Source organism: Pantherophis guttatus, chromosome 3, assembly GCF_059756535.1.
Source record: "Pantherophis guttatus breed Tessera chromosome 3, ASM5975653v1, whole genome shotgun sequence".
Taxonomy (NCBI): Eukaryota; Metazoa; Chordata; class Lepidosauria; order Squamata; family Colubridae; genus Pantherophis; species Pantherophis guttatus.
Genome location: NC_142065.1, coordinates 191,826,763 through 191,841,147, shown reverse-complemented (window position 1 = coordinate 191,841,147; position 14,385 = coordinate 191,826,763). Strand labels below are relative to the sequence as shown.

Genomic DNA, 14,385 nt, shown 5'->3' with positions numbered 1-14,385 from the left:
TTTTTATTGTATCTGCACAACAATTCTGCAAGGTAGATAAATCTACGGAACAATAACTCTTGGCCTAAGCTCAATAATAAGGTTAGAAATTCAGTTGTCCTCATTCCTCATTCTGCACTCCAACCACAAAATCACTCCAGTCCACATGTCGTTTTAGCCCCTAAAAGCAATGACCATATAATGTTCAACAATTGTAATGCACATCGCAGTTCTCCCACTGTTGGCTAAAAATGTTCATAAAGCCTATTTAGAAAAAAAAAGTTGGCTAAAAATAAAGCATTATGAAGCGCCAAGAGACAAAGCCTTTCTATTATGCAGAATCAGAGTAATAATTTTGTGGAGGAAGAAAGGATTGTAGAGCTTTTTATGACAAGCGATCAAAGTAATGATGTCAATTCTTTGACACTTTGGTTTCAGCACTGTTATTATGTAAGTGTAGCTCATGCCTAGTTTATGAATCAGCAACATTTGGCATGCCTCCTCCTTAGTTCATCTGCTAAAGCTTCTATTTCATGACCTCATGTTAGCAAGTTCTGTTTAGGTTAATAGAGTCAGGTCCTTTGGCTAACTCCCTTCATAATTCTTCATCCATCCTAGCTGAATTTGACCAAGTATCTTTCACTGTTGTTGCTGCAATAAATGACACTTCTATCCATTTATTCAACATAACCAATCTCTCAGTATTTTGAGATGTACATTGTTAATATAATTCAAGATAGAAATATGAAACATCCAAAGAGTGTTTGACATCTGGCACACTTACTCAATTAATTACTGCACTGAATTAATTAATCTGTTGGCTCCCCAGAGCCAACCACCACTCATTTAAACACAGGCATGTAATACTTCTTAGAATATAAACCAATTTACGGAGGTACACAGTGTTTAAATTTTATTAAAAACCGAGTTAAGGGAAAACTGAAATGATTTCTGTACGATGAAAACATGCTAAATTGCAACCACCTTGTTCAGTATTAAATGCTTCAATGAAAGACAGCAAATTTTGAGATGTACCAAACCCCTATGAATCATGTTTACTACTCCCTTTTTATGATCCTGTAATCCCTTAATTCAAGGTAAAGTCGGGGCAACTATATGGAGATGAGCATTTGCTGGCCGGATGCCTTCCTGATACCATGCAGAGTTCACAGCAGATATTTTTTTCTTTGCGCCCTAGGAGAGAAACATCTGCCATTACCTAGGATTGAACTCTCAACTTTCTGAATGGGAGACAGGTGTCTTCACACCAGACCACCATGCCACTCATTAAATGCTTACTACCAGGGTTGAAAAAATTGCACACCAATTTTTTTTTTATATAATTATGGTACTTCTTTCACCAAAAAGAATATTATGACTATCATATCTGGCCACTTAGTGAACTGTTAAACAGCTGTCAATCTCATTGTACAAGTCTGAGACTAATGTTCTTCATTCTATTTAACACATACAATATATTTCTAGACATTTATATTTTGGAAATATGCTCCAACAGACAAAAGCTGTGATTTTAAATATTTAGACAAACACTTCCCTAAATAAAACCTTGAAAGTTACACCTATTTTTAACTACTTTGAACAAGGTTTTCTTGCCATTCCTCTATATGGAAAGATGCTTCTTATATATAACCAATATGGAGACATTTGGAGAGCAGGAGAAGAGGTCTGAGTTGCTAAATATTCTATGAAAATGGTTGCTATTGTCAGCGCCTTAATTCTATTGTCCTCTAGGCAAGGCACAACATTACAGTGAGTGGCATGCTACATTTTTTATAAAGTCATACTATTCCTAATAATCAAATGTGTACTAAAGAACATTTTATCAACAAACTTCAATGACGGGAGAAAAAGGAAGCAATGACAACCACCACAGAATCCTGCTCAGCTGGACTCTTTACTCCAGACCCCCTCCCATCTCCCACACAAAGCCACTGCAATAGATCTATGAAATGTAAAAATACCCAATTAATAAAAGGCATATTGTGCTGCATTGTAGAATATGGGATTGGAGAAATAAAAGCTGGGTGATGCATACAATATTCTTAGTATCATAGTATTTATTATTTATATCCACCCCTTTGAAAGGCCACATGTAAAAACATTTGAAGTTTTCATGAGATTTTAAAATAATCCAGAACTTTAAGTCAAGGATGTAAATATAAGATTCATAATTCTGAAGAACAGTAACAACTTCTGACTTGAATGTATTTGCCTATTACCAGATTGTGCATTAGTAATGAAACACACTTTTGTTTGCAATAAATACATTTCAGAATTAAATGTATTTTTATTATTATTGTATATTCTGTATTTCAGAAGAGTGATTCAAAGTCTCAAAAATAGTAACCTGAGCCTATATATGTTTGTTAATAAATATCATATATTAAAAGGAAATTGTTCTAATAAAAATAATCATATGATCCAGCAACTTTGCCAAACGATTCTAGCAGCAGAATCCATTGAAATGTAGGAATAGGAATGTAAGAATAAAAGTACATGAAGTTCCAGAAGAAACTATGGGAACTAAACATCTTATACCTAAACATCTAATACAGGGGTGTCAAACTCATGTCATCATGACGGCATCATGTGACATATTGGGACTTTTCCCCCCTTTGTTAAACAGGGCATGGGCATGGCCCGCATGTGATGCATCCGGGCTGCAGGCCGGGAGTTTGACAGCTCTGATCTAATAACATACCTGGGACCACCAAGACTCTCAAGCTATGAACTGGCATTTGAAAGTAAGTACAGGCTCATCTAGAACAGGCTGATATTTTAATTTAAGTTTACCTACAGTCATTACTCTATTTTGTCCCCATAGATTCCAAACAAGATTCAAAATGTGTACAGAAAGGAGAGCTAAGTACCACAAGCTAAAGGACTACAGTTTTTCCTCAACGTACAAGCATTTGTTTAACATCTGTTTGAAGTTATTACAGTGCTAAAAATGTGAATTACAACCAATCCTCCCAATTATGACCATCACAGCATCCCCAGGGTCATGTGATCAAAATTAGAGCAACTGGCATGTATTTACAATGGTTCCAGAGTCCTGAGGTCACATGATCACCATCTTTCCAAATGGATTTGGATATGTCAAGCAATGTCAATGGGGGAAGCCAGGTTTGCTTAATGACCATGTGATTCACTGAGCAACTATAGCAAAAAGGTTATAAAATTGGATTTGACTCACTTACAATCTCTCTACTTAGCAACGCAAGTTCTGGTCCCAATTGCATTGGTAAATTGAGGACTACCTATACTTATTTGTTTAACTAATAATTGCTTTTCTATTCTAGCAAACCTTCAAGGAAGTTAGCAAAATTTAAACACAAAAGCCATGTATAAGGTATTAAAAACACAGATTTAAATTCACAATTACAATTGCTAATATCTACTAACAATTAAAAGCAGACCAAAAGGACATTGCCTTTAGTATTTTTCTGAAGACTAAGAAAAAGTGGGACAAATGCTATTATTTATGCTAATAAATGAAAGAGATGAAAGAACAACAAACAAAACTCCAAAATTGGTGCAGTGCTGCTTAACATACCAGTGTGTTGTTATTCAAGTCCATTTTTCCAGCAAAGGGACCCCATGTTGTTCCCACCGGAAGCTGTTGCCGGCTCTGGATCTTGCGTTCTCCATCCCTCTGGAACACTTCCAATTCCCCTGAGAAGCAAAGAAAATAAGAGAGTTTACCACACTAGCCCACAACAATCTCTCCATTGTTACCTTTCCTAATCAGCCAACATGTAGACATTATTTGTTTCATTAAAATTGTGTATAGATTTTCATTTCCATGGGGACTCGGCCAAAACAAGATGGCAGTCACTACATAATGCGTGGGTCCCAAGCCTCACCCCATCTTCCTGTGGGTCAATGTCACAAACATGTACAGAAACCTATGACACTGACTCACATACAAATGGGGTAAGGATTGGATTATCACTGTTTATTCTTGCTTGCAAAGTTAATGATCTTGAATTGTTCAGCAAATATTTTCTCTCCTTACAGTTATCCTCACTGTGTAAATTTCTGTTGATCGAATGTATCATATTCCTCGTATTTAGTCTCATTGCATTTTATGCAATTATGTAATTATATGTAAATTAAGAATATACTATATCTGGCAATATACTATAGTCATAAAGGTACTGGCTGAAACCATGACAGGAATTAGACATAATAAACATGCTTATATACAGTACAGGTACTGATTTAAATCAGTCACCAACATGATTCTAAAACTCATGACTCATGAAACCAACATGACTCTAAAACCCATCCAAAGGGTGAGAAACAGCTAGAAGTATTCGTTTTTACTTATGTACAATCTAACGTTAAAAGTTGATCCTAAATTGGTGGGTTTCTTTCTTTATTTTTTTGTGGGGAGAGGGGGATATAGTTCTGAATCAGAGAAGTCCAAGCAGTTTTCTTGGCAACATTTTTGGAATCTGTTTGCCATTGCCTTCTTCTTCTTTGGACTGCTTTAGCCTTCTGGACTTTGTGCTTAAGGAGGAAAAAAAATTGAAACTTTGATTTTTGGGTTTTACCGATGAGATAGATTTGTTGTTATAGAAATGGCTAGTTAATACAATTATGTAAAAGTAAAAAGTTGAAGTTTGATGTTAATGCCTTATTCTACTGCACTGAAGGGAGTTGGAAGTCAATGCCTTTTTTTTCTTTTTCCTCTTTTCTTTCCCTCACTTTTCCTTTCCGTTTCTCTTTCCTATTTTCCCTACTATATACTTTTGTATTTTCCTTGTAGGCTATATTATAAACTAATAAAAACTATTTCAAAAAGACTAATTTAGCCTTTTGTTATGGCTGGCTGGGGAATTGTGGGAGTTAAGTCCACCCATCTCCAAGCTCCCAAGGTTGAGAAACACTAACATTTTTACCAGCTTCCACAGTTCATTAAATAACTGCAGAATGGCACAATCCTGTTTTCTCACTTCTCATCTTTCAACACTCTATTGGTATTTTCGGTGCCTGTCAATTCTGCACAGCAGGACTTTTCTTTCCTTTCAGTTTGAGTCATATTTTGCTATATTGCTCTCAATTAATCAGTTAATCGGATAGAGGCCAGGAAACTCTGGCCTAGATGTAGGATGGCGAATCTGTTCAATTTTGTTTTGTACAGCCATCGTGAGGGTAAGTTTCTTTCATTTCATTTCTGCATCAATCTACAAATCTGACAAAAAAGAAAGATAGCCTTTGTGTAAGATTTTTCCTTACCTATAAGTTTTTGTGAGCACTTTTGCAATTGCATATGTGTTTCTGTATGAAATAGTATTTAATGTATGATTATGGTTTACATGTTTTTACTTACAAAGAAAACTATAACTATATTCTGAAATTTGGCTCATAAGATGCAAACGGGCCTTCTATAAAAACTAGCTGGATCCCCGTGCTTCGCTATGAAACTATGGGATCGGACTTGATAAATCAACACTTACAGCTTGAATCCTCTCCTCTCCTATCCCCTTCTCTCCCTCAGGCTTTCTAGCCCCTTCTCTCCATGAGGCTTGCCCCACAGAAGCCTCTCCTCTCCCCTTCTCTCCCTCAGCCTTGCCCCACAGAAATGTCTCCTATCCTATCCCCTTCTCTCCCTCAGGCTTTCTAGCCCCTTCTCTCCATGAGGCTTGCCCCACAAAAGCCTCTCCTCTCCCCTTCTCTCCCTCAGCCTTGTCCCACAGAAATGTCTCCTATCCTATCCCCTTCTCTCCCTCAGGCTTTCTAGCCCCTTCTCTCCATGAGGCTTGCCCCACAGAAGCCTGTCCTATGCTATACCATTCTCTCCAGAGTTATTTTCAAGTTGGGAGGGGGGACTAGAAGCCAAGAAGAACATATGTGGCAAATTTCAACTTTGTAGGCTTTACGGTTCTGGAGATTTCGTGATTAATGTGTGAGTGGTTTTCGCTTTTATATATATAGATTCAGACTGAATGTCTTCTATTCCTACCATGGCATCACTGAAATCGTGTTCTTTCTTCTCCCCTAACACCATCGTCCTTGCAAAATAGCAAAAAGGACCGTACTTTTTCATTGGCAGCTGACGGGTAATTTTTGAAAAGTATCCCTTTTTCTGTTCAATCTATGGAGAAATATGTGTACATTAACACGTACAGTATGTTTTTTGCTTTTGTTTCAGATAAACATGGAAACAGCAGTTTTGCCTGTTTTCAACCATTAAAAAGGAAGGATGTCTATGGACATGTCAAATTTAACTGATAGCCAAGGAATCATGAGAATCTTTGAAAACCCTTTTAAAAATAATTCAGTCTCCCTTTCTGCCTCTGACATTTTTCATCTGAAAAGGGTTCAGACTCAGTCAAACAGTGACTCCTTATCTATACCTGTGGATTTACAAGCAGGCCTGGCTTTTAATGGATTAAGAATGACAAAGTTAGGGCAGATTATTCAATGATAAGCAAACATCCACCAAAATCCCCAGTTGCGTAGGGCAATGCTATTCTTTTCAAACAGCAAAACTTCTTAATAGAATAACTTAAAAGAATGCTGGCTTATACAAAATGCAAAATTGCAAAAAGCAGCCAGTAAGACATTTTCTTTTCCTCATTCAGTGTTATTAGCAAATTGATCCCCATAGACAATAGCTTCTTATTTCGTTGTTTTAGATGGAATAATGTATTGACATATTTCAAATATAAATAATGAATTTATATTGTTATTTAATGTAAGTTCTGATGAATTTCCATTAATGTTTGCAGTTAAGAAATGGTGAACATATTGGAAAGCTGTACAGTAGTGGTCAAAATTGTGGAAACCTTTTGGGAAATGTGTATTTTTGAGGTTTGATGGCTAATTATTATTATTTTTATTTTTTTTATTATTATATTTAAATTTGTATACCGCCCTTCTCCCGAAGGACTCAGGGCGGTGCACAGCCAAATTAAAATACATACAATACAAAATTTAAAATAATTTAAAACAGAATTAAATCCAATTGGCTTCCCGAAGTATTTAAAACCCATTACCCCTTAAAAACCCTTTAAAAATTTTAAGCCAGCCCAGCTTGCTGGAATAGGAAGGTCTTCAAAGCTCGACGGAAGGTCCGGAGGTCCGGGATTAGTTGTATTCCTGGGGGTAGCTCGTTCCAGAGGGCGGGTGCCCCCACAGAGAAGGCCCTCCCCCTGGGGGTCGTCAGTCGGCATTGCTTGACCGACGGCATCCTAAGGAGGCCCTCTCTGTGGGACCGAATTGGCCGGTGGGAGGTTATCGGTGGCAGAAGGTGGTCTCGCAAATAGCTGGGCCCTAAGCCCTAATAACACCCCCCCATTTTCTTTTTCTTTTTTGGGGGGGGAGTGTCAAGATAATCATATTCCACTGCTGGAATGGCCTGGGAAGAGCCCAGACCTTAACCTTATGGAGTCAACTAAAGAAACTTGTTAGTCAGAAGTGACCCAGCAATAAAATCCAGTTAATAGAAGCAATCATTCAATCTTGGTTTCACATTATAACAGCTGCAGAACTAAAAGACTTGGTTTACTCCATGGGAAGACGTTGTAAGGCCGTAATTCATGTTAAAGGTTACCAACTAAGTATTAACTGATGTGATCATTTTTGTATATCTCATTTTTTCTATGGTGATATTTTTTGTATATCTCGTTTTTTCTACGTGTTTCACTTTTTTCTTTATACTATAACTGCTATTGTAATGGCAAATCCTTCATAAAAGTTATTGCGTTACATTCTTGATTACATTATCTTTCCATTGATATATAATTTTATGGCACTACCCCAAAAAAAGTGGTGTTATTAGCTAGTTTTAGAAAATACACTTTTCCCCAAAGGTTTCCACTATTTTGGCCACTACTGTATGTGAAAATATTTTTTTATTTAGTGGAATTCAAATAATTGCTTCAATTATTTTTTGATATTATAATGTCTCTGAAATTAATTAGACTCATAAGGGAATCCCTTTGGACCATACTAGGAGTGAAACTGGATATGTGTACACCGAATATACCTAAGAAGAACTATAGTCACAATGTACAAAATGCAATCAGTCAGGCAAGCCCGCGTCCATAGCACAACTGAAAGTAAACATATAATAGCATTATACCAGTTCTTTTGTAAACTGTGATGAATGACAAAGGGTTGTAGCTAAAATAAATCCACTCTGAAACAGTAAGTAGATATCAGAATGTTTAGAGAGGAATGCCAGATTTGCACAATAAAAATTGAACATCTTTATCTCATGTAAATGGTCAACATCCTCTCTCAAAAATAAAACAATCCAAGCAGTTGTTCCAAAGGTGCTTTTTCAGGAGGCAACTGGACTTTCTTGTTTTTTCTTTTGAAGACATTTTGCTTCTCATCCAAGAAGCTTCTTCAGGTCTGACAGAATAGTAGGGACTGGAAGGATTTATACTGATTCTTGACAAATGTACCTTGTCTTTTTATGTACACTGAGAGCATATGCACCAAAGACAAATTCCTTGTGTATCCAATCACACTTGGCCAATAAAGAATTCTATTCTATTCTATTCTATTCTATTCTATTCTATTCTATTCTATTCTATTCTATTCTATTCTATTCTATTCTATTCTATTCCTTGCAGACAGCTGGTAATCTGTAGTTCAGATAAGACAAAGGAAATCTTCTGCACAAGGACTCAACACCAGTGTTCCTCAACCTCAGTAACCTTAAGATCTATGGACGTCAATTCCCAGAAGTTGGCTAGGGATTAGCTGGGGAATTCTGCTGGCAGAGGAATTCTGGGAATTAAAGTCCATACTTCTTAAAGTTGCTGAGGTTGAGAAACTCTGCTCTACACTTAAGAATCATGTCCAATGCTGAGTGTTTCTACAGTATCTGAACCCATCCGGTGCCAGACCTGCCTGAATGTGACTCCCGATCATGAGGTGACATCAGTAGAGGGAACAAGCTCTGGATGACGTTAGCTATTCTGAGTGCACAGCTAGTTCGCCCCCTATGGTGTACTTCTGGATAGTGCATGAGTGTGAACCAAATGGAATAGCAATTTTAGGCAGTCAAACAACTAGTCCGTATAAACACTAGTATCCTGTACCATCACCATATGCTAAATAAATAAATCTACAATCTCTGTATTTTGCTGCCATGATTATTTCATTTCTAGCTTAAATATAGTGCATCGCAAAACACAAAAAACTTTATAAAACTCTTCAAAGTTTATGAGTGGCCTATATTCCCCCTGGGAATATTTCCTGAACTGATATAGTTTACTGTTCCTTAAAGTCTGTAGAAATTCTCAGTCATGCAGGTCATGGTTGTCCCAAAGGTACTTTTTTTTAAGGAGGCAACTGGTTTTTGCTTTTGAAGACGTTTCGCTTCTCATCCAAGAAGCTTCTTCCGGTCTGACTGAAGTGTCTTCCTCACTATCCTGTCAGAGCTGAAGAAGCTTCTTGGATGAGAAGCGAAACGTCGTCAAAGAAAAAACAAGAAACTCCAGTTGCTTCTTTTAAAAAAGCACCTTTGGGTCTATAGTTCCTTGCTCCTTTAAAAGAGAAATATGACTTGACAGCTTCATAGAATCCTCTTCACTGAAATCACTCAGGGTTTTTTGTTTTTTGCATCTAACTAGACCAAACAGTACTATTCTGCCAGAATTGATATGAGATATTTTGATTTTTGCAGATGCTTGCAACTCTTCACCTACATAGAGTTATTCAGACAGATGAACTAGAATAAAATTCTCTATTTCTATTTTTTATTCTGCAGGAAATCAGCTGGCTTCAAAGGTGTTTTCATGCCGTTTGGTGTTTGCTTGTTTGTAGTAAATATCTAGTAGATGGAGTAATGCTAACAATGTCTTTTTCTTTCCATGTTGTATAATAGGGTTTCATGCAGATATTCCTTAAGACATGACAAAATATGCAGTGGGAATGGGAATGGTGTACTGTCAGAAAACACAACTAATTAATGAAACTAAACAAGAAAAGCTCTATTATGAAGAGGAAGACATCTGCAATTTGCTATTTTTTTAAATGGTAGCCTAACTTTCTAATTCTACTTCCAATTTTATAACTTTATATATTTATATTTTTTGTTCTCTTCTATACTTATTTTATACTTCATCATTTTTTGAATTGTTTTAAATTCTACTCTTCTTCTTTTTACAGTTCCAGTTTCTCTGTGTAATTTTTCTTCACTTACTAGAAATATCTTCCTTTCTCATTCATTTCTTGGTTGCATTCTTTTGTTTTGTGGCTCCAGTTTTATATGGTTCTTCATTTTAACTTCCACGACTTTGTGACAATTCCATTCTTGAATCACTCTAAAACCTAGCTATACATCTTTACTGAAGGCTAGAAAAATGAACAACATCACATTACAGTTTCTAATAAGAGACTTACATGTGTTACTCTGATACAGCAGAAACTACCATGTTTTTCTGGCACAACAAGAGATGCTAATGTACATATTAGTACATTAAAGGTACATATTAAAGGTACAACAAGACTCTGCTTCAATAAGAACAAGTATATAAAAGAAGTAATTCATGTTTTTTAAGAAATCAATATTATTTTACATTGCATTCTTTTAAAGTGTTCTCACAATGGAACAAATTGCCCTCAAAATAATATAAAGAAAAATAATGACTGGCTACAATTTACTCAGTCATTCCATAAATAGATCAATCTCATAGCTAATTTGGCCAAAGGAGAACTATGATTAATACTGGTAAAAACTATGCTGATATTTATAACCTAAGCAACATACTATTTTTAAGAATATGCAGGATACAGAGGGTTTTTTTCCCCAGACAGTATTTGCAAAGAAAAAAAAGATGCTTTTTATTTACTCCATATTCTTTTATCTAACCACATTGCTATTTTTGCTATCTCTGCTGTGCATTTCTAGAGTGCTTCAATGCATGGTTAATATATACTGCAGGAAATATAATTGAGATATCACTCTGATGTCTAAATACATTCACTAGTACACGTGCACACTTTCACTGGGGAATAAATCACACTAAAATATATAGACCTTTGGTTAAACATGAATAGGATTAGGCTGCTCAATTGTTTGACAATTAAATAGAAAGGTGGATCAGGGGTGTTCCTTTTAGACCAAGACAGCACAGCAGGAATTTTCCTTCCCCCATACGCATTTCATGAAGACCTTGTTCATTTCTCACTTGCTGAATATGTTTGTGCAAATATGTGTGCCCCATAGTATGCACTAATCAATTTTTGGGAAAGATAATACTGCTAGTGCTATGGGCGGTTTTTTCTTATCTTGTTGATATAGCATACTTTTAAAGTCTGTGATTACTCAAAGACTTACGATAGCTGCACTGTAAAAAAAGCCTCAAGTCATGGTTCACTAGCTCTGCTACAAAACATCCCATGGCTTTTAAGATAATCGCCCCCACCTTAGTTAAGGCTAGAAAGAGAGGTATCAATTGTGGCTATTTCTTCCCATGTGTTTATGGTATATAAATAAGAATTAGCAAAACATATTTATCACTTCTTTTCACAACATAATGCATAATGAATTAAACTATTGGATGCATCCAATCCAATTTTTGCATTTCATTGATTTTTTTTTAAAAAAAATGTCTAATGTGACTAAAAAATGACTAATGTGAGCACAATTTTCTGGATAAAAATGTCTTGACCTTCAATTTGTAAATATATTCATAAACAGGAATGAAATATAAGCTCTGAAAAAAAATAATAAATAGAGGGAAAAAATTGGCCTACAAGTTTTTAGTAATAAAGCCAAAGAAATACTTATCAATTATTCCTGTTTTCCTTCTTTGCTATTAGCTCTTGCTTAAAGTCGCTATATAAATTGAAATGGGAATTAGACATCCAGCACACGAACATAACTTTGAAAATACTAATGAAACGGTTTTCATGAAGGGAAAGATGTTTTAATAAGTCATCAATGAATAATGCTCAAGGGATTTGAATTAGTGTAATATGACAGGGGAAAATGTTGCTCTTAGCCATCCAAAGTTGAAATGGGTAGCCAAAAAAATTGAATGAATAAATATACGAATAATTTAGAATCCTCATTTAGTCCAAACTGACTGGCTATCAAAGATTACACCCTTCCAATTCTCTGCTATCTTCCATGGATGCTGTCCATTGTCAACATTTTCAGTTTTAAACAGCTTGGAGCCAAGATGCCTGAAAAAGTCTTCTCCCTTATCTAGCCACAAGAATCCATATGTGATGACTACAAGATCTTCTCAACTGTTAAACATTTTCCATAGAATTTCCTCTTAAGAAGCCACATCTGGAGCACCCTTATGCTATTTTTAATATCAGATGTTTTAAAGTCTGTGTAATGATAACTTTAAAAAATTATATAAAATTTAAAAAAAATACATTTTAAAAAGATTAAAAATAAATGAGAACTAAAGTCTAGAAACATTAACTTAGCACAAAAAGCTCCTGTGAAAAGTTAATATTTGGCTAACTAAATATATCACAAAACACAACACAACATTCATTTAAAGATTCATAAAGGCTAGTTTGAGGCACAAGTCATCATCTGATGGGAGTTACATTGATGTGTCTCCTTGCAGACGGTAATACTGCTACAACATACAGTCTGGCCAAGTTCTGCACAGCAGCCCTTAAAATCCATTATATGTCCAAAAACACAATGAGTATTCAAGTTGTTGTTTAAGAGTGCACTGAATTATGATATATTTAATTAGCCATATATTAATTTTTATTTATCTTATTTTTCACTCTTCCCTATAGATATTTTTAGACTTTTCGTATACATTGTGTAATTTTTGTTTTAATATTTTTTTAGTTTTTTAAAAAAATAATAATTGTTTATGTCCCACATTCCTTATACTAGTCTATGATCATAGTAAAGATTTGTTTGTTTGCAGGTCCATATATTTTCTCAGACATTTCAGGAACAATGCTTATTGCATTTCAATCCTTGTGTTCATTAATCCCTTCTGCTAAGATATTACATACTACTAAAAGTTTTAGCTCATTTTTTAATTTTATTTTATAAATTTTCCAACAGAAATATCTACTCCATATATGCTTTTGAACAGTTTGCTCAAAGTTGACATTACATCTTATGAAACGACTTTACAAGTCTACCTTACTAGGTTATATCTTCAAATATCTTTGCAATTGCCACCTTCATTCTGTTTCTCCACTGCCCCATAGTACTCAACATTAAACTACAATTCTGAGCATAAACTTGAAATACGGCATTCTCTCTTCAAATACTGCACTCATACCCAGATAAATCAGGCTAGCCATTCAGTGATCTTATCCCTCCTGACTCTTTAATAAATTGAACCTCATAAGTTCACTCTGTAGGAAGTTGTCACTAAATGAAATTGTGACCTTATCCGTTGCTTGAACTTACCCTGCTGACAACTACATTTATTGTAAGGATAAGAAATCCTAACAAACGAACAGAAAGTCCTACACTTTTGATAATTGTGATCTTAGTTATATGTATCTCTAGCAGATGGCATCATCTCTTGACAATGTCTTGGTGATTTTCCCATGATGAATATCTGATCAAAGAAAAATGTCCTCTATACGTAACTGCTAAGGCCACTGACAGGGAACAGCAGAAGTTCATGGAGGGAAGATACTTATGTGACAGCTCTGAATCAGATGCTATTAGCCAAACACAAAGAGCCCCAAATTAGTATGTAATTGTGCTGAAACAGATAACAAAACAGAGGTGGAAAAACAGTAGAAGCTTCCTTTCAGAGCATTTGTTCAGCATTTTACAACAGAAAATGCAGACCACAAACTGGCAAATAAAGTCACAAGGCTTGTTGGCATTTTTTGCAACTCTTTCTGTAGTCTTATGTAAACTTTCCAGTAATATAGAAAATTATTAATATTATTTTTAATTTATTAGATATGTTAAGGTCACACACTCCAAAGAGATTCTGGGCAGCTTACAAAAAATTAAAATATATTATAAAACATAACGTAACAATATACTAAAATAGATATTATTGTGATACACAAAGGCCTTAGGTTTACATTATTTGCTGATCATGCTTAGGGAAATTACTGATACCCTGAATTTTCTCCATGCCTTTTTTCTGAATAACAGATTATTACCCCATCTCAAAAAGCATTGTATCAGATGCAAGAAATCAGTAAGTTCAAATAACTACAAGTTTATTGCATGTTAACGCTCTCTACAAGAATCTGAACTACAACAGTCAAAGCAAATTGGCGGTAGATAAGTCAATGGAATTCAAGCAGGACTGGTCTTAGATCTTTTGTGGCCATGAAGGACTTGACACTAATGACGCATTTGAGCCTCCCTTAGGCTCACCCTAGTCATCTCCAACACACTGGAATTGGGGTATAATTTTTTATAATAATATATAATCAATTAAGAAAGCA

The 14,385-nt window shown here is 35.4% G+C and overlaps 1 protein-coding gene across 3 annotated transcripts in view; it reads right to left on the bottom strand.

Annotated features, from left to right (window-relative positions):
* Positions 1-14,385, bottom strand: part of ZFPM2 (zinc finger protein, FOG family member 2) — a 339,422-nt gene that overhangs the window by 182,725 nt on the left and 142,312 nt on the right. For all 3 annotated transcript variants that reach the window (XM_034422175.3, XM_060681869.2, XM_087890847.1), the window contains one exon: positions 3,557-3,675. In XM_034422175.3, the coding sequence (XP_034278066.1) occupies positions 3,557-3,675 (119 nt within the window). The remainder of the gene's footprint in view (positions 1-3,556; positions 3,676-14,385) is intronic.